The sequence below is a fragment of the Tachypleus tridentatus genome, chromosome 3 (genome assembly GCF_004210375.1).
Source record: "Tachypleus tridentatus isolate NWPU-2018 chromosome 3, ASM421037v1, whole genome shotgun sequence".
In the NCBI taxonomy this organism is placed as follows: domain Eukaryota; kingdom Metazoa; phylum Arthropoda; class Merostomata; order Xiphosura; family Limulidae; genus Tachypleus; species Tachypleus tridentatus.
In genome coordinates this window covers 34059861-34087832 of record NC_134827.1, presented here as the reverse complement: position 1 = coordinate 34087832, position 27972 = coordinate 34059861, and the positions used below count along the sequence as shown (strand labels likewise).

Below are 27972 nucleotides of genomic sequence, written 5' to 3'. Positions count from 1 at the left end.
AATTACCGCTACTTACCGTATGCTTGATATCGTCTATAATTACCCCTACTTACCGTATGCTTGATATCGTCTATAATTACCCCTACTTACCGTATGCTTGATACTGTCTATAATTACCCCTACTTACCATATGCTTGATACTGTCTGTAATTACCCCTACTTACCATATGCTTGATACTGTCTGTAATTACCCCTACTTACCATATGCTTGATACTGTCTGTAATTACCCCTACTTACCATATGCTTGATAGTGTCTATAATTACCCCTACTTACCATATGCTTGATAGTCTATAATTACCCCTACTTACCGTATGCTTGATACTGTCTATAATTACCCCTACTTACCGTATGCTTGATACTGTCTATAATTACCCCTACTTACCGTATGCTTGATACTGTCTATAATTACCCCTACTTACCATATGCTTGATACTGTCTATAATTACCCCTACTTACCGTATGCTTGATACTGTCTATAATTACCCCTACTTACCATATGCTTGATACCGTCTATAATTACCCCTACTTACCATATGCTTGATACCGTCTATAATTACCCCTACTTACCGTATGCTTGATACTGTCTATAATTACCCCTACTTACCATATGCTTGATACTGTCTATAATTACCCCTACTTACCGTATGCTTGATACCGTCTATAATTACCCCTACTTACCGTATGCTTGATGCCGTCTATAATTACCCCTACTTACCGTATGCTTGATACCGTCTATAATTACCCTACCCCTACTTACCGTATGCTTGATGCCGTCTATAATTACCCCTACTTACCGTATGCTTGATACCGTCTATAATTACCCCTACTTACCGTATGCTTGATACCGTCTATAATTACCCCTACTTACCGTATGCTTGATACCGTCTATAATTACCCCTACTTACCGTATGCTTGATACCGTCTATAATTACCCCTACTTACCGTATGCTTGATACCGTCTATAATTACCCCTACTTACCGTATGGCTTGATACCGTCTATAATTACCCCTACTTACCGTATGCTTGATACCGTCTATAATTACCCCTACTTACCGTATGCTTGATACCGTCTATAATTACCCCTACTTACCGTATGCTTGATACCGTCTATAATTACCCCTACTTACCGTATGCTTGATACCGTCTATAATTACCCCTACTTACCGTATGCTTGATACCGTCTATATTACCCCTACTTACCGTATGCTTGATACCGTCTATAATTACCCCTACTTACCGTATGCTTGATACCGTCTATAATTACCCCTACTTACCGTATGCTTGATACCGTCTATAATTACCCCTACTTACCGTATGCTTGATATCGTCTATAATTGCCCCTACTTGCCGTATGCTTGATACTGTCTATAATTGCCCCTACTTACCGTATGCTTGATACCGTCTATATATTACCCCTACTTACCGTATGCTTGATACTGTCTATAATTACCCCTACTTACCGTATGCTTGATACTGTCTATAATTACCCCTACTTACCGTATGCTTGATACTGTCTATAATTTGCCCCTACTTACCGTATGCTTGATACCGTCTATAATTACCCCTACTTACCGTATGCTTGATACCGTCTGTAATTACCCCTACTTACCGTATGCTTGATACCGTCTATAATTACCCCTACTTACCGTATGCTTGATACCGTCTATAATTACCCCTACTTACCGTATGCTTGATACCGTCTATAATTACCCCTACTTACCGTATGCTTGATACTGTCTATAATTACCCCTACTTACCGTATGCTTGATACCGTCTGTAATTACCCCTACTTACCATATGCTTGATACCGTCTGTAATTACCCCTACTTACCATATGCTTGATACCGTCTGTAATTACCCCTACTTACCATATGCTTGATACTGTCTTAATTACCCCTACTTACCGTATGCTTGATACTGTCTATAATTACCCCTACTTACCGTATGCTTGATATCGTCTATAATTACCCCTACTTACCGTATGCTTGATATCGTCTATAATTACCCCTACTTACCATATGCTTGATACTGTCTATAATTACCCCTACTTACCGTATGCTTGATACCGTCTATAATTACCCCTACTTACCATATGCTTGATACTGTCTGTAATTGCCCCTACTTACCGTATGCTTGATACCGTCTGTATATTACCCCTACTTACCGTATGCTTGATACCGTCTATAATTACCCCTACTTACCGTATGCTTGATACCGTCTATAATTACCCCTACTTACCGTATGCTTGATACCGTCTATAATTACCCCTACTTACCGTATGCTTGATACCGTCTATAATTACCCCTACTTACCGTATGCTTGATACTGTCTATAATTACCCCTACTTACCGTATGCTTGATACTGTCTGTAATTACCCCTACTTACCGTATGTTTGGTACCGTCTATAATACCATCAGTTGTGAACTGGCTCTAAGTCCTATTTTTGTATACTTCAAAGTTTACACCTGATTGTTTACATTTTTACGTGTTTATCTAATTACAATTACACTAGGTGTTTTGTTTTACAGTATTTAACTTATCTCCTTCGCTATTATTACTTCTTTTACATTCTTAACAATAAAGCTTGATTTCTGTGTTATCTGAGATCAAACGTGAACTTGTATGTTAGATGTACATGACTATTTCCGAACGTTAAATTTAGTTATTTTTAAAAACGACAGTTTATCGCAGGTTTGTTTACGTAGCTGTCTACGTATCACAAGTTGTGCAGTTAAACTGTCGTAAATTGGCAGTTGGTGTATTATTGCGTAATTTATTAGAACCATCCACGTTTTCTCGTTGTTTTAATGTATTACTCCATCATAATAAATCGCAGAATGAATAACATTGTAGGCCTCTGTCGGGCTATAAATACTCGTCCAAAATATAGTTCGACTTAGTTAGCTAGACAGATAGATAGATCCAGATTTTGTGATTGAGAGTTTAACCATAAAGAGCGTAAAGCAGCGATTTTTAAAGTGAAATTATCACAAACTGGATTGAAACAACAAATCTATTGTGTTCTAAAGTAATTGAACTAATCTGTGTAAAGTTTGACAAAAAAGAGACAATTATGTATTCTCAAGACGGCTGGTATGGGTATTAAAACGTTAATTTAAATAAGTGTCTAAATGTTGTTCTCTACTTAATTTAAATAAAAGTTTTAATACCCATACCAGCCGTCTTGAGAATACATTTTTCTTCAAGTGGGTTGCTCGTCATCACGAAAGAGAACAATTATTTAAAACTCTGGATACAGTTGTGATAACGAAACGGGAAGTAAGAATTTTTATGTACAAGATCATCTTGTATATAGAAAAATTGTTTTAATATATCGTTTTGAAACAAGTGTATTGTGTGTTGTTTAATTGTTGTGGAAATTTATCGCCAACAAGTCACAATCACCTACTGTAACATATGCAGCGCATCAATAGAAACAAAATCTGACATTGTTTAACATCTCCTTAAAACGCCGAGCAATATTTTTGGTTGGTATCGCCAGAAAATTGTAACAGTATTCATATGGTCTTTTGGCGCTAAAAATAGGGTTTTGACACCCGCGGTGAGCAGAGTACGTATAGCCCATTTTAAAACTTTGTGCTTTACTATAGCTCAACCAATCCAATGAAAGTATCTTCATATAAGAATTAAAAGTTGACTGTGGTAGCAGTCATCTACTTAACACAGTTTATTTGTTTGTTTTTGAAGTTCGCGCAAAGCTACACGAGGGCTACCTGCACTCGCCGTCCCTAATTTAGAAGTGTAAGTGTAGAGGGAAGGCAGCTAGTCATCACCACCCAGCGCCAACTCTCGGGCTACTCTTTTACCAACGAGTAGTGGGATTTACCGTACCATTATAACGCCCCCACGACTGAAAGGACGAGCATGTTTGGTGTGACAGGACTTCGAAACCGCAACCCTGAGATTACGAGTCTAATGCCTTAACCACCTGGCCATGTCGGGCCAACGCAATTATTTAAGTGAATTTTTAAATACAAGAATCACAATTTGAGGGCAGTGCTCCAGATCGCGTGCTGCTTTAGGAATAGCAATAATAATAATTAATAAGCACGTTGCCTGACACAGTTTTTTTTTTTGTGTGTGTTTTTTTACTAGCAGGAAGTTCCTACGAAAGATGGCGTGCTCTATACAAGTGGAAACTTTACTGAAATTAGATTTTTTTATCTTTTCGAACGTTAACTGAAACGAGGATATATGAAGTAATTTCCGAATCTAAATTCTACCATAAATAAATCCTCTTAAATTATTTACCTCCGTATGATTGTAACTGTTAGATACAACGTATCAAGTAATTCTGTAACATTTAATAAGTAACCGAAGTTCTAGATGTCGTTCAAGGTAGTTTTATTTATGTTGCACGGCGACAAAATGGCGCCAACGACTACACTTGATTCTTACGTATCTATTTCTCTCTCTGATCTAATTTGTAATGCAAAATGTGCCTTTGAATTTTAAAACTTTCTGAGCCAAAGTGATGTCCAAAGTGGACCAGAAATTTTCGGGCTTATATCGATCGCATGTGGTTTTGTAGTTCAAGTGTCATTAAAATAAGATTTGTAATTTTTTATTATTACAATTGCAAGACGTGATTCTTTTGCCTGCCCATATTATTTTTAAACATAAGTTACGTACGCTTCTAAGTGGATTTGTCAGTTTTCGTTTATCATTTCCCTGGAGGAGAACCGAAGGTCTCCTGAAAGGCCTCCTGTTTTAATCATTCGCACCACAGTAATGTCTATCTGCCAGTCAGTCAGTATATACTAAAATGGCGTCACATAAGGGATGCCTAACGCTGCAATTTGTACTGTCGTGGCATGCGCATGCCGTGAATCACGAGAAGAATTATGCAGTCTGTAGGCTACATCACAGCACGACGTATGAACTTAAAAAGCAAGAAATAAAAACTTTGTTATTCTTAATCCTGACTGTATTTACTCCTGCATCAGGACACTTGCGGAAACCCTGCACAAGTACATCCGGAAGTTTGTAGTATTATAATATGAACTAGAAATTTAGGCATAACAATCTATTCATCTTCTGTGTCTTTTCCCTTTTACATCGAGCACATATGTTTACATTGAGCATAAATATCCAGTTTGCAGTTTAAAAAAAAAAAGTTTGGCTGGAAAAGAATGGCTCTGGTTTTTGTGTGAGTATTAAATTCTATGTATGCAGGCAAAGCCGACTTCTGTGGTCTTCTTTCTTTGATTTCGAGTAAAGGTGCTCGAGGACTATCGGGACAAGCCGTTCTAGATTTCTGAGTGATAAACCAGATGGAACCAACTAGTCAACACCACCCTCCGCCACCAGACTCCTGTGGTTCTTCTTAGTTCTGATGTCTGAACCCATGAAAACAGTAACAGGGTAATCATTTGTCAAGTTGAAAATTGGAAGATGTAATGTGAGAACAGTGTGTAGACCAGGTGTGAAAATGTTGAAGTGTGATACACCACGGTAGCTGACATTAGGTTGAGAGATTCTTTATGAGCGAAAGCCGTATATTTACGAGGATATGAACGTTACAGAGCAGTAACTCAACTATTGAAAGAAGAATAAAGCCAGCTGTTGATGTGAAAGATACCAGACACGGTAAATATTAACCAGGTTTCAGATAAAAACTCTTCGACTTGTCTTCATCCGAGTTTATGCGCCTACATCTGATTGTGAAGAAAGAGGATTCGAAATATTTTATCAAGATGTAACGAAAGCTCTCAACTCGGAACGTCTGAGTTGCTTTGACAGATGAACGTAGGAACGATAATGGAACGAGAAAAGCGACAGGTTGGTACAGTTTTGTGAAAAGAAAGGTTTACTGCTACGCATTTGATGGTTTCAAATCACCGCCTTCTGTAATTCTGTACTTGAAGATTGTCACAGAATAATGAGAGAAATCCTAGTTAATCAACATCTCGGAGACTCATACAATAATCAAATAATAATTATGAAATTGATTTTAAAATTATTTCGTTATTTATTTTAAGACAAATTTGGGCATAATGTTTTCAGGGATTTTTTTTTTTTTTTGGAAGGGAGGCTATTGGAAATTAGCATGTTTTCGTATGTTGATGTTTCTTTATTATAAAACACACTTCCAATGGAAATATGTTTATTTTCTATTATAAAACACACTTCCAATGGAAATATGTTGATATTTCTCTGCTATAAAACACACTTCCAATGGAAATATATTGACATTTTTCTATTATAAAACACACTTCCAATGGAAATATGTTTATTTTTCTATTATAAAACACACTTCCAATGGAAATATGTTGATATTTCTCTGTTATAAAACACACTTCCAATGGAAATATGTTTATTTCTCTATTATAAAACACACTTCCAATGGAAATATGTTGATATTTCTCTATTATAAAACACACTTCCAATGGAAATATGTTGATATTTCTCTATTATAAAACACACTTCCAATGGAAATATGTTGACATTTCTCTATTATAAAACACACTTCCAATGGAAATATGTTGATATTTCTCTATTATAAAACACACTTCCAATGGAAATATGTTGATATTTCTCTATTATAAAACACACTTCCAATGGAAATATGTTGATATTTCTCTATTATAAAACACACTTCCAATGGAAATATGTTGATATTTCTCTATTATAAAACACACTTCCAATGGAAATATGTTGATATTTCTCTATTATAAAACACACTTCCAATGGAAATATGTTGATATTTCTCTATTATAAAACACACTTCCAATGGAAATATGTTGATATTTCTCTATTATAAAACACACTTCCAATGGAAATATGTTGATATTTCTCTATTATAAAACACACTTCCAATGGAAATATGTTGATATTTCTCTATTATAAAACACACTTCCAATGGAAATATGTTGATATTTCTATTATAAAGCACACTTCCAATGGAAATATGTTGATATTTCTCTATTATAAAACACACTTCCAATGGAAATATGTTGATATTTTCTATTATAAAACACACTTCCAATGGAAATATGTTGATATTTCTCTATTATAAAACACACTTCCAATGGAAATATGTTGATATTTCTCTATTATAAAACACACTTCCAATGGAAATATGTTGATATTTCTCTATTATAAAACACACTTCCAATGGAAATATGTTGATATTTCTCTATTATAAAACACACTTCCAATGGAAATATGTTGATATTTCTCTATTATAAAGCACACTTCCAATGGAAATATGTTGATATTTCTCTATTATAAAACACACTTCCAATGGAAATATGTTGATATTTTCTATTATAAAGCACAATTCCAATGGAAATATGTTGACATTTCTCTATTATAAAACACACTTCCAATGGAAATATGTTGATATTTCTCTATTATAAAACACACTCCAATGGAAATATGTTGATATTTTCTATTATAAAACACACTTCCAATGGAAATATGTTGATATTTCTCTATTATAAAACACACTTCCAATGGAAATATGTTGATATTTCTCTATTATAAAACACACTTCCAATGGAAATATGTTGATATTTCTCTATTATAAAACACACTTCCAATAGAAATATGTTGATATTTCTCTATTATAAAGCACACTTCCAATGGAAATATGTTGATATTTCTCTATTATAAAACACACTTCCAATGGAAATATGTTGATATTTCTCTATTATAAAACACACTTCCAATGGAAATATGTTGATATTTCTCTATTATAAAACACACTTCCAATGGAAATATGTTGATATTTCTCTATTATAAAACACACTTCCAATGGAAATATGTTGATATTTCTCTATTATAAAACACACTTCCAATGGAAATATGTTGATATTTCTCTATTATAAAACACACTTCCAATGGAAATATGTTGATATTTCTCTATTATAAAACACACTTCCAATGGAAATATGTTGATATTTCTCTATTATAAAACACACTTCCAATGGAAATATGTTGATATTTCTCTATTATAAAACACACTTCCAATGGAAATATGTTGATATTTCTCTATTATAAAACACACTTCCAATGGAAATATGTTGATATTTCTCTATTATAAAACACACTTCCAATGGAAATATGTTGATATTTTTCTATTATAAAAGCACACTTCCAATGGAAATATGTTGATATTTCTCTATTATAAAACACACTTCCAATGGAAATATGTTGATATTTCTCTATTATAAAACACACTTCCAATGGAAATATGTTGATATTTCTCTATTATAAAACACACTTCCAATGGAAATATGTTGACATTTCTCTATTATAAAACACACTTCCAATGGAAATATGTTGACATTTCTCTATTATAAAACACACTTTGGAAATATGTTGATATTCTCTATTATAAAACACACTTCCAATGGAAATATGTTGATATTTCTCTATTATAAAACACACAATGGAAATATGTTGATATTTCTCTATTATAAAACACACTTCCAATGGAAATATGACATTTCTCTATTATAAAACACACTTCCAATGGAAATATGTTGATATTTCTCTATTATAAAACACACTTCCAATGGAAATATGTTGATATTTATAAACACACTTCTATTATAAAACACACTTCCAATGGAAATATGTTGATATTTCTCTATTATAAAACACACTTCCAATGGAAATATGTTGATATTTCTCTATTATAAAACACACTTCCAATGGAAATATGTTGATATTTCTCTATTATAAAACACACTTCCAATGGAAATATGTTGACATTTCTCTATTATAAAACACACTTCCAATGGAAATATGTTGATATTTCTCTATTATAAAACACACTTCCATGTTGATATTTCTCTATTATAAAACACACTTCCAAATATGTTGATATTTCTCTATTATAAAACACACTTCCAATGGAAATATGTTGATATTTCTCTATTATAAAACACACTTCCAATGGAAATATGTTGATATTTCTCTATTATAAAACACACTTCCAATGGAAATATGTTGATATTTCTCTATTATAAAACACACTTCCAATGGAAATATGTTGATATTTCTCTATTATAAAACACACTTCCAATGGAAATATGTTGATATTTCTCTATTATAAAACACACTTCCAATGGAAATATGTTGATGGAAATATGTTGATATTTCTCTATTATAAAACACACTTCCAATGGAAATATGTTGATATTTCTCTATTATAAAACACACTTCCAATGGAAATATGTTGATATTTCTCTATTATAAAACACACTTCCAATGGAAATATGTTGATATTTCTCTATTATAAAACACACTTCCAATGGAAATATGTTGATATTTCTCTATTATAAAACACACTTCCAATGGAAATATGTTGATATTTCTCTATTATAAAACACACTTCCAATGGAAATATGTTGATATTTCTCTATTATAAAACACACTTCCAATGGAAATATGTTGATATTTCTCTATTATAAAACACACTTCCAATGGAAATATGTTGATATTTCTCTATTATAAAACACACTTCCAATGGAAATATGTTGATATTTCTCTATTATAAAACACACTTCCAATGGAAATATGTTGATATTTCTCTATTATAAAACACACTTCCAATGGAAATATGTTGATATTTCTCTATTATAAAACACACTTCCAATGGAAATATGTTGATATTTCTCTATTATAAAACACACTTCCAATGGAAATATGTTGATATTTCTCTATTATAAAACACACTTCCAATGGAAATATGTTGATATTTCTCTATTATAAAACACACTTCCAATGGAAATATGTTGATATTTCTCTATTATAAAACACACTTCCAATGGAAAATGTTGAAATATGTTGATATTTCTCTATTATAAAACACACTTCCAATGGAAATATGTTGATATTTCTCTATTATAAAACACACTTCCAATGGAAATATGTTGATATTTCTCTATTATAAAGCACACTTCCAATGGAAATATGTTGATATTTCTCTATTATAAAACACACTTCCAATGGAAATATGTTGATATTTCTCTATTATAAAACACACTTCCAATGGAAATATGTTGATATTATAAAACACACTCAATGGAAATATATTATATTATAACACACACTTCCAATGGAAATATGTTGACATTTCTCTATTATAAACACACACTTCCAATGGAAATATGTTGATATTTCTCTATTATAAAACACACTTCCAATGGAAATATGTTGATATTTCTCTATTATAAAACACACTTCCAATGGAAATATGTTGATATTTCTCTATTATAAAGCACACTTCCAATGGAAATATGTTGACATTTCTCTATTATAAAACACACTTCCAATGGAAATATGTTGATATTTCTCTATTATAAAACACACTTCCAATGGAAATATGTTGATATTTCTCTATTATAAAACACACTTCCAATGGAAATATGTTGATATTTCTCTATTATAAAGCACACTTCCAATGGAAATATGTTGACATTTCTCTATTATAAAACACACTTCCAATGGAAATATGTTGATATTTCTCTATTATAAAACACACTTCCAATGGAAATATGTTGATTTCTATTTCTCTATTATATAAACACACTTCCAATGGAAATATGTTGATATTTCTCTATTATAAAAACACACTTCCAATGGAAATATGTTGATATTTCTCTATTATAAAACACACTTCCAATGGAAATATGTTGATATTTCTTCTCTATTATAAAACACACTTCCAATGGAAATATGTTGATATTTCTCTATTATAAAACACACTTCCAATGGAAATATGTTGATATTTCTCTATTATAAAACACACTTCCAATGGAAATATGTTGATATTTCTCTATTATAAAACACACTTCCAATGGAAATATGTTGATATTTCTCTATTATAAAAACACACTTCCAATGGAAATATGTTGATATTTCTCTATTATAAAGCACACTTCCAATGGAAATATGTTGATATTTCTCTATTATAAAACACACTTCCAATGGAAATATGTTGATATTTCTCTATTATAAAACACACTTCCAATGGAAATATGTTGATATTTCTCTATTATAAAACACACTTCCAATGGAAATATGTTGATATTTCTCTATTATAAAACACACTTCCAATGGAAATATGTTGATATTTCTCTATTATAAAACACACTTCCAATGGAAATATGTTGATATTTCTCTATTATAAAACACACTTCCAATGGAAATATGTTGATATTTCTCTATTATAAAACACACTTCCAATGGAAATATGTTGATATTTCTCTATTATAAAACACACTTCCAATGGAAATATGTTGATATTTCTCTATTATAAAACACACTTCCAATGGAAATATGTTGATATTTCTCTATTATAAAACACACTTCCAATGGAAATATGTTGATATTTCTCTATTATAAAACACACTTCCAATGGAAATATGTTGATATTTCTCTATTATAAAACACACTTCCAATGGAAATATGTTGATATTTCTCAATGGAAATATGTTGATATTATATAAAACACACTTCCAATGGAAATATGTTGATATTTCTCTATTATAAAACACACTTCCAATGGAAATATGTTGATATTTCTCTATTATAAAACACACTTCCAATGGAAATATGTTGATATTTCTCTATTATAAAACACACTTCCAATGGAAATATGTTGATATTTCTCTATTATAAAACACACTTCCAATGGAAATATGTTGATATTTCTCTATTATAAAACACACTTCCAATGGAAATATGTTGATATTTCTCTATTATAAAACACACTTCCAATGGAAATATGTTGATATTTCTCTATTATAAAACACACTTCCAATGGAAATATGTTGATATTTCTCTATTATAAAACACACTTCCAATGGAAATATGTTGATATTTCTCTATTATAAAACACACTTCCAATGGAAATATGTTGATATTTCTTCTATTATAAAACACACTTCCAATGGAAATATGTTGATATTTCTCTATTATAAAACACACTTCCAATGGAAATATGTTGATATTTCTCTATTATAAAACACACTTCCAATGGAAATATGTTGATATTTCTCTATTATAAAGCACACTTCCAATGGAAATATGTTGACATTTCTCTATTATAAAACACACTTCCAATGGAAATATGTTGACATTTCTCTATTATAAAGCACACTTCCAATGGAAATATGTTGATATTTCTCTATTATAAAGCACACTTCCAATGGAAATATGTTGATATTTCTCTATTATAAAGCACACTTCCAATGGAAATATGTTGATATTTCTCTATTATAAAGCACACTTCCTATTTCTCTATTATAAAGCACACTTCCAATGGAAATATGTTGATATTTCTCTATTATAAAACACACTTCCAATGGAAATATGTTGATATTTCTCTATTATAAAACACACTTCCAATGGAAATATGTTGATATTTCTCTATTATAAAATACACTTCCAATGGAAATATGTTGATATTTCTCTATTATAAAACACACTTCCAATGGAAATATGTTGATATTTCTCCATTATAAAACACACTTCCAATGGAAATATGTTGATATTTCTCTATTATAAAACACACTTCCAATGGAAATATGTTGATATTTCTCTATTATAAAGCACACTTCCAATGGAAATATGTTGATATTTCTCTATTATAAAACACACTTCCAATGGAAATATGTTGACATTTCTCTATTATAAAACACACTTCCAATGGAAATATGTTGATATTTCTCTATTATAAAACACACTTCCAGTGGAACTTTAAAGAGGAACAATAACTAAAGTAAATAATAAATCGAAGATTCTCCACTCTAATGCCATTAACACAACACAAAATACCTTTATAACAAACATGAGAAACGAACAAAGAAACAAACAGACATATATAGAAATACACTCACAATGAATGTTACTTTCATAAGCAACACAATCACAATTGAGATTTGTGAAACTACTAAACAACCTAATGCAAAAACTAGCAAAAATAAAATTGTCTTATCAGTGATGTTGAGAAAACCCACTTGTAGAGAAATATATATGTAAAAACGGCTTGTTTGGGTTGAGAAAATATTTTACGTAGAGGAGCGAACAACGTTTCGACCTTCTTCGGTCATCGTCAGGTTCACAAAGAACCCAAACGAGCCGTTTTTCCATACAAAATTGTCTTATGTTCACTAGAAAGCGAAGCAGGACAAAATTACCACGCAAAACATGTGGCCTGTTCAAAATCACGCATGGCACGTGCAGTCACTGGTATGAGAGAAATCGTGAGATCTTTATACACATATTAATAAGTTATATAAATATAAACACGAAGCATTGTCCAGCGAAACTTTAACAAAAAATTCAGTTTTACCTAACAAGTGGAAAATATTTTTAAAATCAAAAAGTGGAAGTTACACTCATTAACGAAAAAAACAACAAAAGCGAAATACGGACTTGTAGACCCAGCTAAACGCGCACACACCCAACTTAGCACCGAGCACTCTTTGTTATAACCAGTAAATCAACACTGGCGTTTGTTAATCTATCACATTGTCTCACAAACGCTTTTTCCTCTTGGTGTTCTATGGACCATCCTTCATGTTTGTAGCCTTACTAATAAAATAACTGGAGCTGTTTTATATTGAAACCGTAAGTAACTTTCCTGCAATTTCAAAATTTTGTTTCTAAACCACTACAGTTTTTATTTGCGACAGATCGTGGCATTTGTGAACTAATTTTAAGTTTCTATTCTCGAAAGTAATTTCATGATTTGCTAAAAACACGTAGGTCCAAGGAGTCTTGACAAAACTGAAATAGAAACCCTTATAACCCGAACGATTTCGAAAGGTCCGCTCTAATTTAGCAGTGTAAGACTAGAGGGAAGGCAGCTGGACATCACCACCCACCGTCAACTCTTGGGCTTCTCTTTTACCAACGAATAGTAGGATTGACCGTCACATAATAACGCCTCCATTGGCTGATAGGACGAGTGTGTTTGGGGTGACTGAGATTCGGACCTACGACCCTCAGATTACGAGTCTAACGCCTTAACTCACCTGGCCATGCCGAGCCTTAGAAAATTGTTAATTACAGACAGACGGACAGACACACACACACTCACTCCGTTATTCTATATGGTTGATAGTTGGTGAAACGTGATAGTTACAGATATATGTATTAATATACCCTGTTGTTATATAGGGTCGATAGTTGGTGGAACGTGATAGTTATATATATCTATTAATATACCCTGTTGTTATATAGGGTCGATAGTTGGTGGAACGTGATAGTTATATATATCTATTAATATACCCTGTTGTTATATAGGGTCGATAGTTGGTGAAACGTGATAGTTACAGATATATCTATTAATATACCCTGTTGTTATATAGGGTTGATAGTTGTTGAAACGTGATAGTCACAGATATATGTATTAATATACCCTGTTGTTGTATAGGGTTGATAGTTGTTGAAACGTGATAGATATGTATTAATATACCCTGTTGTTATATAGGGTTGGTAGTTGTTGAAACGTGATAGATATGTATTAATATACTCTGTTGTTGTATAGGGTCGATAGTTGGCGAAACGTGATAGTTACAGATATATGTATTAATATACCCTGTTGTTATATAGGATTGATAGTTGTTGAAACGTGATAGTCACAGATATATGTATTAATATACCCTGTTGTTGTATAGGGTTGATAGTTGTTGAAACGTGATAGATATGTATTAATATACCCTGTTGTTGTTTAGGGTTGATAGTTGTTGAAACGTGATAGATATGTATTAATATACCCTGTTGTTGTATAGGGTTGATAGTTGGTGAAACGTGATAGATATGTATTAATATACCCTGTTGTTGTATAGGGTTGATTGTTGGTGAAACGTGATATTTACAGATATATGTATTAATATAGTGGATATACCACGATCATGAATAAATAAATGTTTTTGTCAGCTGTCTTTGTTGTTGTTACTTTTTTATTCGGTTCTATATTTTTTGTTGATACCCGAATAAGGAGGTTGCCCGAATCATTGTTCTACAACGGTATGTATTAAAATATAATAAGATTCAATGTCTGATTGTGTCACATGAAGGCACCTAGAAAACCGCTGGCTGTGTGGTCTTCTGAGTGCTACCGAACGAATAATTTCGGCCCAGAGGTTTTTCTTACTTTCATTCATTATAGTACTCGGGCATTTCCGTACAACTTACTAACTTCAAAATGATGCCAAACGAAGGTTTACACAAAAATGTATTCTCAAGACGGCTGGAATGGATATTAAAACTTTTATCAAAATAAAATACAGAACCATGTTTCGACCTTAGGTCAACCTCAGGTTAACAAAGAGAGTTAACAAGATAGTGGTAATTCACACACCAGCCGTCTTGAGAATACATTTTTACTTCAAGCAGGATTCTCGTCATCACGAAGTGGTCAAACTTTTCATCCAACCTTATGAGTTTGAAGACTTTAACTGACAACAGATTTGGCGTTTAGATCGGAGTATGTAAATATGTGTTGTTCCTAATATGGTTAAAAAATTTAATTTTGCATTACAGGTGCAATGGCCGTTAAACTGAGAAAAATCTGTATTATAGATGGCGCGTGGAGCGGGTCGTATATATATTTGCTTTAACCAGCGTTCATCTTTGTTGCTTCTCCGAGCTAATGTACACAGTTGTTTGTTATTAGAATAGACATTAAATTATAAAACTACTTGTAACGTTTTATTTCTCGTGTCTGCCGTAACATATGTCTAACAATATATAAGTTATTATAATTGTTTCATTATTGTTCTCATGTTATAATACAGTTATAATACTAATTATACAGCTATAGTGTATTACTGAAATGGTGAAACATCAGTTTCTTACATTATTTATATGAATTGTTTGGTTTGTTTTGAATTTCGCTTAAAGCTTCACGAGGGTTATCTGCGCTCGCTGTCCTTAGCGGTGTCATACTAGAGGGAAGACGGCTAGTCAGCAACGAATAGTAAGACTGACCATAACATTATAACACCCCAACGGCTGAAAGGGCGAACATGTTCGGTGTGACTGGTATTTGAACCCGCGACCTTCAGATTACAAGTCGAGCACCCTAACCACCTGACCGTGACGAGCCGAATATCGTCTGCAACCGCGTACTAGGTTGTTATATTGAATTACGTTCTTCTTGTTGTTTGTTGAATTTCACCCAAAGCTACCCGAGGGCTATCTGTGCTAGCCGTCCCTAATTTAGCAGTGTAAGACTAGAGGGAAGGCAGCTAGTTATCACCACCCACCGCCAACTCTTGGGCTACTCTTTTATCAACGAATAGTGGGACTGACCCTCACCTTATAACGCCCCCACGGCTGGAAAGGCGAGCATGTTTGGTACGACGGAGATGCGAACCCGCGACCCTCAGATTACGAGTCGCACACCTTAACCGAATTACATTCTAAGTAAAATCTGAATAGTTAATGTAAGACTCGGTTTCTTGAAACTGGATTAGTGAACTTGTAGATTACCGAAAGCTCCAGACGAAGCTATAATAGTGAAGTATTGTGCCAGTTAAGATACATTCGTAGGATGTCGTTATTTTAATTACATTAATTCAGATTGATAGTTTCAGTTCCATTATTAATCTTAATTTTGTTTAACACAAATTGAAGTTTATTACTATTAACATGAATCAAACCACGACCTATATTTGTTTTATAAGGTCGTCTATTTCTGTAATTAAAGTGTAAGTTTTACACCAATATAACTAAAGAAATGAAATGTAAACAGACAGGTAAACTAACAATAGTATAGGACTTAGAATACGATACTTTGTGTATGTGAGATATGTCTTCATATTTGTATCTACACCTATGTTTCATTATCATTGAGTTCAGTAGTACCGGAACAGTAGCAATGGTCATAAAACAAAATGGCGGCCACGAAAATCGCTCGTTTAAAACGTCTGAATGTTAACAACAATGACTATTTCACAGTAATGACTGAAGAAAACTAAAGCTGGTAGCACTTATAGAGTCGCCTAAATCGCTATGTATGTATTTATAAAGTGAATAGAAATTTCTCTATTTCAAAGAATTTTTATATAAGTGAGTAAGTAAGTGACTTTTCCAGACAAGCGTAGAGAAAAAAAAATAACGAACATTAGCGCTCTGATTCTTTCACAGAATTATATCGTCTGGAACCCCATTGATTCCTTTCTTGTACTGAAAAGTATCCATATGTGTGGTAAAATCGAATCGGATAAATGCGTGCCCCACGCTTAATATTTTTGGGGCACAAAAATATGGCTTACAAAGAAAAAAACAAACAAGTGTAATAAAATACTAATAATTTTATTTGTTTGTTTGTTTGTTTGTTTGTTTTTCATATAGCAAAGCCACATCGGGCTATCTGCTCAGCCCACCGAGGGGAATCGAACCCCTGATTTTAAATAATTTTATAAAGAGAAGTAGGAACAAATGTATACCTAACCTAACTAGCCACAATAACATACAAAGTATTGAACCGAAAATGTCAAACTACTAAAACTGGTTACTCAAAACTTTAAAATTCACATTTTCTACTTTGACAAATTACTGTAATTATGTTACTCCGAGTTAAAGTAGGGATTGTTTACTTTTTCAGGTTTGGACCTTCTTGTTGAAACACGTTTTCGTAACATTAAAACTTTCTATACTACTGCAGATAGCTAGGTTAAATGTATATCGACACAACTTGTCTTTGTAAAATTTAACTTTGTTATTAAACTTGTTATTTAAAAGACTATGGTGGATTACTGGAGGGATTTGGAGACTTCAGTAATAAACCTACAACAATAAATAGTAACCTTTATTGTTCAACTGATAAAAAATCTATCTTCTTCAGCCATCGTGTACTCCTTGCGACCTCGTCACAAAATGGGATTTTATACTGTCAAACAGACAAGAATTATCCGGAAACCAAGTTTGTAAATACGGCTCGCACCTGGGGCGACATACCCCTGTATTATTATTAGTATTTAAGTGTCACACAGTTTATTATCTGCTTCGAAAGTGATTCGTTCATGATGGATGGTTAAGGCGCTCGACGCGCAATCTAAAGGTTGCGGGTCCGAATTCCCGTCACACTAAACATGTTCGCCCTTTCAGCTGTTGGGGACGTTATAATGTTTCGATCAATCCCATTATTCGTTGGTAAAAGAGTAACCCAACAGTTGACAGGACAGTGGGTGGTGATGACTAGCTGTCTTCCTTCTAGTCTTACACTGTAAAATTAGGGACGGCTAGCTCGTGTAACCCTCGTGTATCTTTGCGCGAAATTCAAAGAAACAAACAAATAAATCGTTCATGATGAAACATTCCGTTAGTTATGTAAATATATCTTTCAGATGAGACGTTCAGAGCCCTTTACTTTTTATCTCTCTGTGCAAGTTAGTAAATAAACTTTTCGGCACCATGTTTTTCTACAAGATGAACTTCGCAATTGATTTGCATATATATTTAATTTTCAAAACCCACGATGACGTTACTAGATTTTTAAACAAATTTTCAAACTAGTTATTCACGAATATTTTTATTGATTATATGTTTCTCGCACTAAAAATAAAGAAACACCAACTCTGCAGGGTCTCTACCGATAGTGTGTTTTACATATAAAATAAGTAATTTTCTAACAGTTTTAATGTTTGGTTCTTTACACAGAGCTTTGTGGTCACCCGCTAAGACAGTGGTTAATCTACGGATTTAAAACGTTAAAATCAGGGATTCGATCCCCTCGGTATGCACAGCATGTAGCCCGATGTGGCTTTGCTATAAGAAACACACATACACACACAGCATTGTGACATGGAGAAATGTAACATAACTCATTCTGAAGAAGTATGTAAGCTTCACCGATAGAGGGCGGTAGAATAACACTAAGTTTAGATCCTTTACGATGAATTACAGTGCCTAATCAAAGTGTATTATCGAGGGGCTGTTTATGTGTTTGTTATGTAACAATTTACAGTATTTGATTGTATTACAGAAGTAATGAAATATATTTTATCGTATTAAATGATTTGTAATGTGTTCTCTTCTGTTTTTGTAGGGATGGTGTAATCTCATATTTTTGGAAGTTTCTTTTCTCTGTGGAAATTTTATCAAACGTTTTTGCCTCTTTTTATCCAATCTAATATCTATACACAGTTTATTGAGGGCAAAGATGTAATAAGGTGCTAGATGTCAGCCCCCCTTCGTTTTTATAATCATGGTTTAAATGTATAGTGCTCTTTTGATGAACTCCCCTCGATTTGTTAACCAATCAACGTTTATTGTTATCGCTGTCTTTCATACGAACTTCGCCTGATGTTAGGAGGCACGGCTCGCGACCTGTGGGTCACGGAATCCAACCCCTGTCATCGACAATGTTCGCCCTGCAAGCCGAGGGGACGTTATAACGTTACGATCAAAGAGTTACCCAAGAACTGATGATGTCTTATCACTGCTAAATTAAGAACTGCTAACGCAGATATCCCTAGAGTCGCCTTACGCGAAGTTTATAAAAAGAAATCGAACAAGCTGAACCATAAAAACCCTACTGTCACAAGACATTTAAATAAATAAGTAAAAAAAAAGTCTCGAATCGCAAGTTCCAGTTTTTTAACGATGTTGTTTCTCACATGGAGGATAATGTCTGCCCACGAAACTAGCCCCACAGTTTAAATATGATTTCGATTAAACTTTTCACAGTTTTTCAACATTATAAATTTTAACAAAGTTCCATTACAGTTGGGACTCTTAAAGGAACTGAATAAAGCTTTCGCACATGGTTTAAAATACGTTGTACTGTCAATAACTGAATCACCAGACATGTTCATACTTACAAAATAGGGAAGAAAACCCAATGTTGTATATTAAGTTATTTATACAATAATAAAGTTAATGTGTAATTTTGACCTTAAGAAACCATGTTCTAAACTTCAAAATGGTCAATATCGTCTACACTAAAGAACTGTGTTTTTTTTGTGTTTTTGTTGTAGCAAAGCCACATCGGGCTATCTGCTGAGCCCACCGAGGGGAATCGAACCTCTGATTTTAGCGTTGTAAATCTGGAGACATACCGCTGTACTATCAGGGGGCGAAAGAACTGAAGTCCAATAATAAAACAAAATTAGGCTTAAGTATATTACATATTCAAATATATGTATTTCTGTGTTAAATCAAACTTTGCCTTTAGAGTTGCAGGTAAGAATTTGTACAAGTTTCTAGACAAAAAATAATAACTAAGTATAGGGGCGTTTTTATAAAGAAAAATGGCAGTTTGTTCATTTTGATATAACATGAGTTTGCTGAAGGCCCGACATGGCCAAGTGTGTTAAATCGTTCGACTCGTAATTCGATGGTGCAGCGGGTTCGAATCCCGGTCGCACCAAACATGCTCGCCCTCACAGCCGTGGGGACGTTATAATGTTACAGTCAATCCCACTATTTATTGGTAAAAGAGTAGCCCAAGAGTTGGCGGTGGGTGTTGATGACTAGCTGCCTTCCCTCTAGTCTTACACTGCTAAATTAGGGACGGCTAGCGCAGATAGCCTTCGAGTAGCTTTGCGCGAAATTAAAACAAACAAACTTGATGAAAAAATATATTTTATTTCAATCTGTTTACAGTTTTAGATTTGTTTTCGGTATTTCAAAAATGTTTTTATTGTTACGAATTAATTTACAGTTCTGAGTATAACGTTACATAATGCATTTCAAAGTGGTTAAGCCTGTAGTTACAGTGTAGACAGTAGAAAGAATCTCTTGACCTTGTCTTTCTCCTCAGCTGACACAAAATGTAATTATTCATTAAAACAAACATTTACTTTAATCATACGGAGACATAAAGTTCTCGTACACCTTGTTTAGAACAATGAAAGCTCAAACACAAACCAGCATTCACTGGGACTTGACGTATTCCTTGTTTACGTTAAAGAAAGCACAAATATTACACCAACAAGTAACTCGGGAGTTGACGTATTAGTTGTTTAGAACAACGAATGCTCACAAATAAACCAGAAGTAACTGTTAACCTGAAGATCGCCTAAGAGGGTCGAAACATTGTTCTGTCCTTTATTTAATTTTCAATACCCATACCAGCCGTCTTGAGAATACAATAGGGGCGTAAAGATAAACCTGGAGTCAACGGATACGATTGGCTGGTAATCAAATTGTTAGTATTCGGTATTCAATAAAAACTAAACTTTATTTTACGAAGATAATTATACCGAAAGTTTGCCGAACATAGTTTCCAGGTCCATTTGATTTGTTTGTTTTGTTTTGAATTTCGCGCAAGGTTACTCGAGGGCTATCTGCGCTAACCGTCCCTTATTTAGCAGTGTAAGACTAGAGGGAAGGCAGCTTGTCATCACCACCCACCGCCAACTCTTGGACGACTCTTTTACCAACGAATAGTGGGATTGACCGTCACATTATAATGCCCACACGGTTGAAAGGGCAACCATGTGTGGTACGACCGGGGTTCGAACCCGCGACCCTCGGATTACGAGTCGAACGCCTTAACACACTTGGCCATGCCGGGCCTAGGTCCACTTGCGCTCTGTGTCAACCTGCAGATCATAATATTAATAAATATGCGTGATCCAAGCCTGACGAAAAGCATTATGTTAAATGTTATACGTAAAAAACTACTTGGTTCTTTGGAAACAATAGTATTCAATAAAAACTGTAAGCACTCAAAAGATTTCTGTTGTTAATGCACCAATTATTTCGTGTTTAAAAGCAATACGGTGTCGCCATCTGTAATGAAACGTTACCTATTTGTAAAGGCCATTTTCTATCAGTCAAGGAAGTTTTATCAACACTTTACAGAAACAACCACAATGAATTATATAATACATGTATGTTTTATGTTTCAAACAAGCTACTGTTTTCATCGTCTAGAGCCATATTTTGTTTTTCATATTTCCTCTTAAACCATCGGAAAGTTTAACTTTTATCTAGGTTGGTCATGTTATTATTGGTACAAAAAGGGACTTTATTCATTGAGGTTACTGATGTAACAGAGGACTTTGCCAGTTGTGGTTACTGATACAACAAAGGACTTTATGATTTCAAGTTATCAATGCAATAGATAGTTTACTGGTTGTCGTTACTAGTGTAACAGAGGACTTTGCCGGTTGTGGTTACTAGTGTAACAAAGGTCTTTGGTTTGGTTTGTTTTAAATTTTGCTGAAAGCTACACGAGGCCCATCTGCGCTAGCCGTCCCTAATTTAACAGTGTAAGACTAGATAATTCTTGGGCTACTCTTTTACCAAAGAATAGTGGGATTGACCGTCGTATTATAACTCCCCCACAGCTGAAAGGGCGAGCATGTTTGATATGACGGGGACTCGCTACCCTCGGAATATGAGTCGAGTGCCTTAACCATCTGGCCATGCTGAGCCACAAAGGTCTTTATGTGACCTTGTATAACCAATAAATCCCTGGGTCCTCTGTAACTTTTTCTCCAGATATACTTTGAACATGCTGCATGTTATTCAAAATTTGATCATAATAAAACTGTAGTTAACTTTTTAAATCTAACTGATTGTATATATTTTTTTTTATTCCAGTATTGTGCCCACGAAGGTTCTGTACGCCATCTGTGAGTATCTTGGTACCAACAAAAGTATGAAGAAATTTCAAGGCAGAACAAAACAAGGTTGAACGTAAAGCTGTTTATGAAGTCATTCATACGACCTTTCTTATTGTATTAAGTGAACCTTGCTTTTCCTTGTATCTATCAAATAATAACTTTCATGTTTGATTTTCTTTGAGTTGACGAAGCTCTCTAAAAGTTTCCTTTTCACATTGTTGACACAGGAAACTTACGTCAGTCTGAACGTACTTCATGTGCATCGTTCGAATCTACCGTCAGAGGTTTTAAATCCTTTCACTGTATTCATATAACTTTATCAGTTTGAATAACCTTGAATCGTATGTACAGTTACGCATACATTTTTCTCTACGTTAAAACACGTGTATTTTTGAGTTTTTTACTCGTATACCAAAGCCTTTATCGGGCAACAACGCATATATATATATATATATATATATATGCATAATATATGTCATACATTTGTTGTTTGTTGATGGATCCAGTAAGAGCGTAGGAAGCTGGCACATAAAAAGAAAGTATTTTATCGTGGATAAAAGCGCGTGCGTAATTAATAGTACGTATTAATTTACCTACGTCACGAGTCTTAAAAACTGTTTAAATCGTAATTTTCAATTCTGGTATAGGTTGCTACTTTCACCGAATTGTTTTGTACTTTTAATTGTCGTTGCAGTAGAATATTGTTATGTTAATTGTTGAAATAATATATCGTAATATAGGTATAGTCTGCAGTTTCATATACTGATATAAAATCAGACTTCAACATGTTTATTTACCTTTCAAGTCCGTAGACGAGTGAGGTTTACTTAGTCGTACGTCGTATATTCTAAAGTTTTTTTTTTAAAGTAACAAATACAATGTCCAACATAATTATTCATTATTTCTTTTTGGTAAAGTTAATATAAGCTATGATAATATATAAGTCGTCACTAGGGTGCTGTTTTCACGAACAGTGTGGTCTCAAATTGATATGTCCATATATGGTATTCGGTTGTCTGTTTACCAAGGCGATTTGGATTGCACAACGTCAAGGATGCCTTTCAATATGTTGATTTGGCGCTAGCCGGCCCAAGGCAAGTTTTTTACGTCTATTTAATTGTTTGTTTTGAATTTCATGCAAAGCTAGCCGTCCCTGATTTAGCAGTGTAAGACTAGAAGGAAAGCAGCTAATCATCATCACCAACCGTCAACTCTTGGGCTACTTTTTCAGCAACGAAAAGTGGGATTGATGGTACCATCATAACGTCCACACGGCTGGGAGGGCGAGTATGTTTGGTGTGACGGGGATTCGAACCCACGACCCTCAGATTATAAGTCAAGCGCCCTAACAACCTGGCCATGCCGGACCCGTATATTTAATATCGATGTAGTAGTCATTTTGAAACTTCATATTTGAAATGTTGGTTGAGGATTTCCCTCTCACGAATAGTGTGATTCCGGTGTTCTAAAACTGATACTATCAGGTAGACACTCATCTTTTTTTTCTTTTTTTTTAAAGCTCGTGTTTAGGGGGTCCTCACCTTTTATGACCAGCATGTGCTCTTAGTCACCGGTCATTTTCAATTTCGGTTGATTGAGTAACTTTCGCACATCAGGGCTAAACAAATGTCAATAGGTTAGAGCAATACAGCAGTTTTACATGAAGGTTCGAGGAGATAAGATGGTTTAAAAGATCACAGGGATATTCAATCTTCTCCTGATTCATATTTTACAATATGATTATCTAAAGCTACCAGAACTCTGTACCCTGATGAAAAAGCCATAAGTGTTAAGTGGGTCTGATTTTACATCTGTATAAGTCGGGTGTGTGTGTGTATTTTCTTATAGCAAAACCACATCTGCTGAGCTAACCAAGGGGATCAAACCCCTGATTTTAGCGTTGTAAATCCGTAGACTTACCACCGTACCAGCGGGGGGCATTTAAGTCAGAATTTGTAAGTTCACAGAAACAAAATATTGTGGTCTCATAATTAAAAGTTAACCTGTTCTCCTGGGTTGTACCGTACTACGTGTGATATAAATTTATTTTAATTAGTTACATAGTCTGAGGAAGTGTTTCCTAACCTTTCTTTCCTCGCAGTGCCTCTTCAGCAAACAATGAGCGCTCTAACCCTTTCTAATAATTTTTAGACCATTAAAATATTTTGCTAAAATCGAAATTGTACGGCAACAGAAGTAAGTTCTTGTGATTTAACCTTAACAAATATAACTTTTGAACCCTCAAAATGTATTGCCTCATGAATTTTCAAAATGCCCACCAGCTGTGGTACCGCCAAGGTTGGAAATCACTCGTCTTAAGCGATAAATAATATGATTCATTTCACGTAAAATTCCACGTGTATCTAGAGGTTTCCGCAAAGTTAGTTCGCTTTCGTTTCCATCATAGATTTGATATTATTTTTGGCCTGACGATTATGGAGCTCGACTCGTAATCAGGTCATAGATACGAATCCCCGTCACCGAACATGCTTATCCTTGCAGCCGTGGAAGCATTATTGTTTTTATGTGACAGTCAATCCCACTATTCGTTGGTAAAATAATAGCCTAAGAGTCGGCAGTGGGTGGTGTTAAGTGACTGCTTTCCTTTTAGTCTATCGCTGCTAAATTAAAAACAGCTAGTCCTTGAGTAGGTTTTCGCGGAATTCAAACTAAACTAAAGTTATTTATGTTATTCTACATTCGGATATGTATGAGGTACCTCCATCCCAGATGGTGGAACAGTGTTAACAGATTGTTGTCCCATGATCGACTACAGTAACTTTACAAACTTACGATGCTAAGATCTAGAATTCGATTCCCTGCGGTGGATAATCCAATGTAGATTTGCTCTAAAACAATCAACCAACTTTAATATTGTTACAGTGGCCCAGTGTTAGCTTTCTACACTTTCACTACAGAGTGAAACTGGAACTAACAACGTCCACACTGGCTGCCGTTTCTCTTAGATTTCTTCTATCGGTATCTTTAGGTGCAAAATCTCAAACATCCAGGACGAATTTCCAAACGAAACTGGTAATTTTCTCACGTGAATCCATCAGTGAACTTGTCTATTGCGGTGTGGTAATTCTTGTTCATTTCTGGGGAATGTAAAACCTGAGCTGTTTCCTCCTGGTTGGTATACCCTTCTTGACAACATCATTCTAAACTTCAAATCATGTTTCCTCCTGGTTGGTATACCCTTCTTTACAACATCATTCTGAACTTCAAATCATGTTTCCTCCTGGTTGGTATACCCTTCTTGGCAACATCATTCTAAACTTCAAATCAATTTTCTAGCTTTTGCACATTCCAGAGCCTCTCTACACTAGATTTCAGTTATGCTTCCTGTAATGAGATTTGTTTCTTTGGTCGTCGTTCCCAATGTGTGAATTGAAATACTTCTGAGTCCTTTCTGACTACGCATGATCAGATCGTTGAAGGATAACTTAGCGACTGTATTAACGTATGACGTAGTATTGGCGAAATGGACATAGTCGTGTTTTACAGACCATCATCACAACGCTTCAATGTCTATAACACGATTCGTTGGAAGTAAGAGTAGGGCTATCTGCAATACTTCAGATTTCCGCTTGGCTCCGCCGTTATAAATTGACTTAGTCTGGCAACACGATTTCCCAAGCTCCCCTAACACAAACGAATTCGTCCCACTGAGGACGGACCACAAAATCACTGATCCGTTCAGGCCATGTTAACGCCCGTCACGAAATTACCAACGTCCAACATAACAATAATTCAGTCTTTATTACAAGGTAAGATGACGAAGTTTGAGTTAAAAACGCTCTATCTACATTACCACTAGGCCAAATGATGATAGTATGTCAACCTGCAAACTGCCATCTATCATTAAAAAACATTAGTACGACAGAAATATTATATTAAAATATGAGGGTGGTTCCATTTGATAAACCATTATTGAATTATGGGAAGCTGGGTAGTGTTTTGATATGATTATAAGTCAGTTTATCTCCGTCATGAATTTGATTACCTCATTACTTAACTCGTAGAGCAAAACGCAAGTTTCAAGCACAGTCGATTGTATTTCAATCCTCACATTGTTCTAAGGAACCTTCGACCTCCGTGCATTGTTGGATTCATTATACAGAACCAGCTGGTGTGAAAACTCGGACTGTTTTACGCGCGCGTTCTCTACTGACAAATAGTTCATTCATATACAGGTTTTGATGGTAGGTCGGGAATTATTATTTTTTCTCGAATCATGGGTGAAGTGTCACCACGTGAATGATGATGGATGATGGGCATCTTCTAGGTTTCTCTACTGTGAGCGTCAGCCTTCAACCATCACCACATTATTTCAACGAATTACTTTTTACGGAAGAAGAATACAACGCATCTTCCTGATGACGAACGCGTTTCGAAGGCAAAAATACATTTAGATTTAAATGTGGTTATTATTCTAGTTCTTCTCGATAGGTGCCTCAGTACTTTCGTCCATTTTGTTGTGTTAAAATAAAAATGTCGTCCTGTATCATACATTGAGTATCCAATACTAAAATGTTGAGCTTTGATATACCTGGATTTTCACAACTTTGTGTACACAACTTGAAGGGAAGGGTATATTTTACGTATTAATAGAATAGTTTGGCTTATTTACTGTTATTAATGAATATATTTAAATTACAACAGTAATGTAAAAAAGTGTTATTGGTATCTTTCTACTTAGACAACAAAGTAAATTTATTCTTAAAAGAACTAACCTTCTGTGTCTTTTTTTTTCCAGCCACATTCCTTTATAAAAAGAGATAAAGTTTACTGGAGATTAGTTTCTCACAATGTGATAACTTAGTGCTATGAATAAGTGGACACCTGTTTAGAGCTGGGCTATGTAAACATTATGATGATCACTGAGAAACTACTGCACATTTAAATACTAAACACACTCCGTCTCTCGTAAAACTATTTTTATTATGCTGATTGTTGTTATCAATGAATGTCAAAACACACAGAGAAGAAAATACAAGTATGAAAACAAGAAACAAGTTTTCACCTTAGCAATAACTGATTTTTATTGTGTAACCGTGATGTGTTACATTTAATGAATACTTTTAAAAGGTCAGACTCAGCTTTGTCGACAAAACCATTGGGTAAATTAAGTTGGTTATTGAAGATATAAGTTTTTCTACCGGTTACTTTTAATAAGTGTAATTTTCACCAGAGTAAATAAGAGTTTAAATTATCGTCACAAAAGTAGGCTTTTGAGAAAATAATTCACTGGTCATCACAAGGAAATATTAGCTAAACCACTGCCCAGCAAATAACCCTGAGACTGAGGGTAAAATAAGGGTTTAAGATCTACAAATGTTATGAATGTGTAAAACAAAGTTAAAAACAATAATGCAAGATATCAAGTAATTAAAACTG

General features: G+C 34.1%; 1 protein-coding gene across 1 annotated transcript in view; it reads left to right on the top strand.

Moving 5' to 3' along the window:
- LOC143246668 (epidermal retinol dehydrogenase 2-like) overlaps window positions 1–27307 on the top strand; it is a 109994-nt gene extending 82687 nt beyond the window's left edge. Inside the window, exon 4 of the mRNA XM_076493741.1 lies at window positions 22550–27307. Coding sequence (XP_076349856.1) covers window positions 22550–22643 — 94 coding nt within the window. The 3' untranslated portion in view covers window positions 22644–27307. The remainder of the gene's footprint in view (window positions 1–22549) is intronic.
- The last annotated feature ends 665 nt before the right edge of the window (window positions 27308–27972 follow it).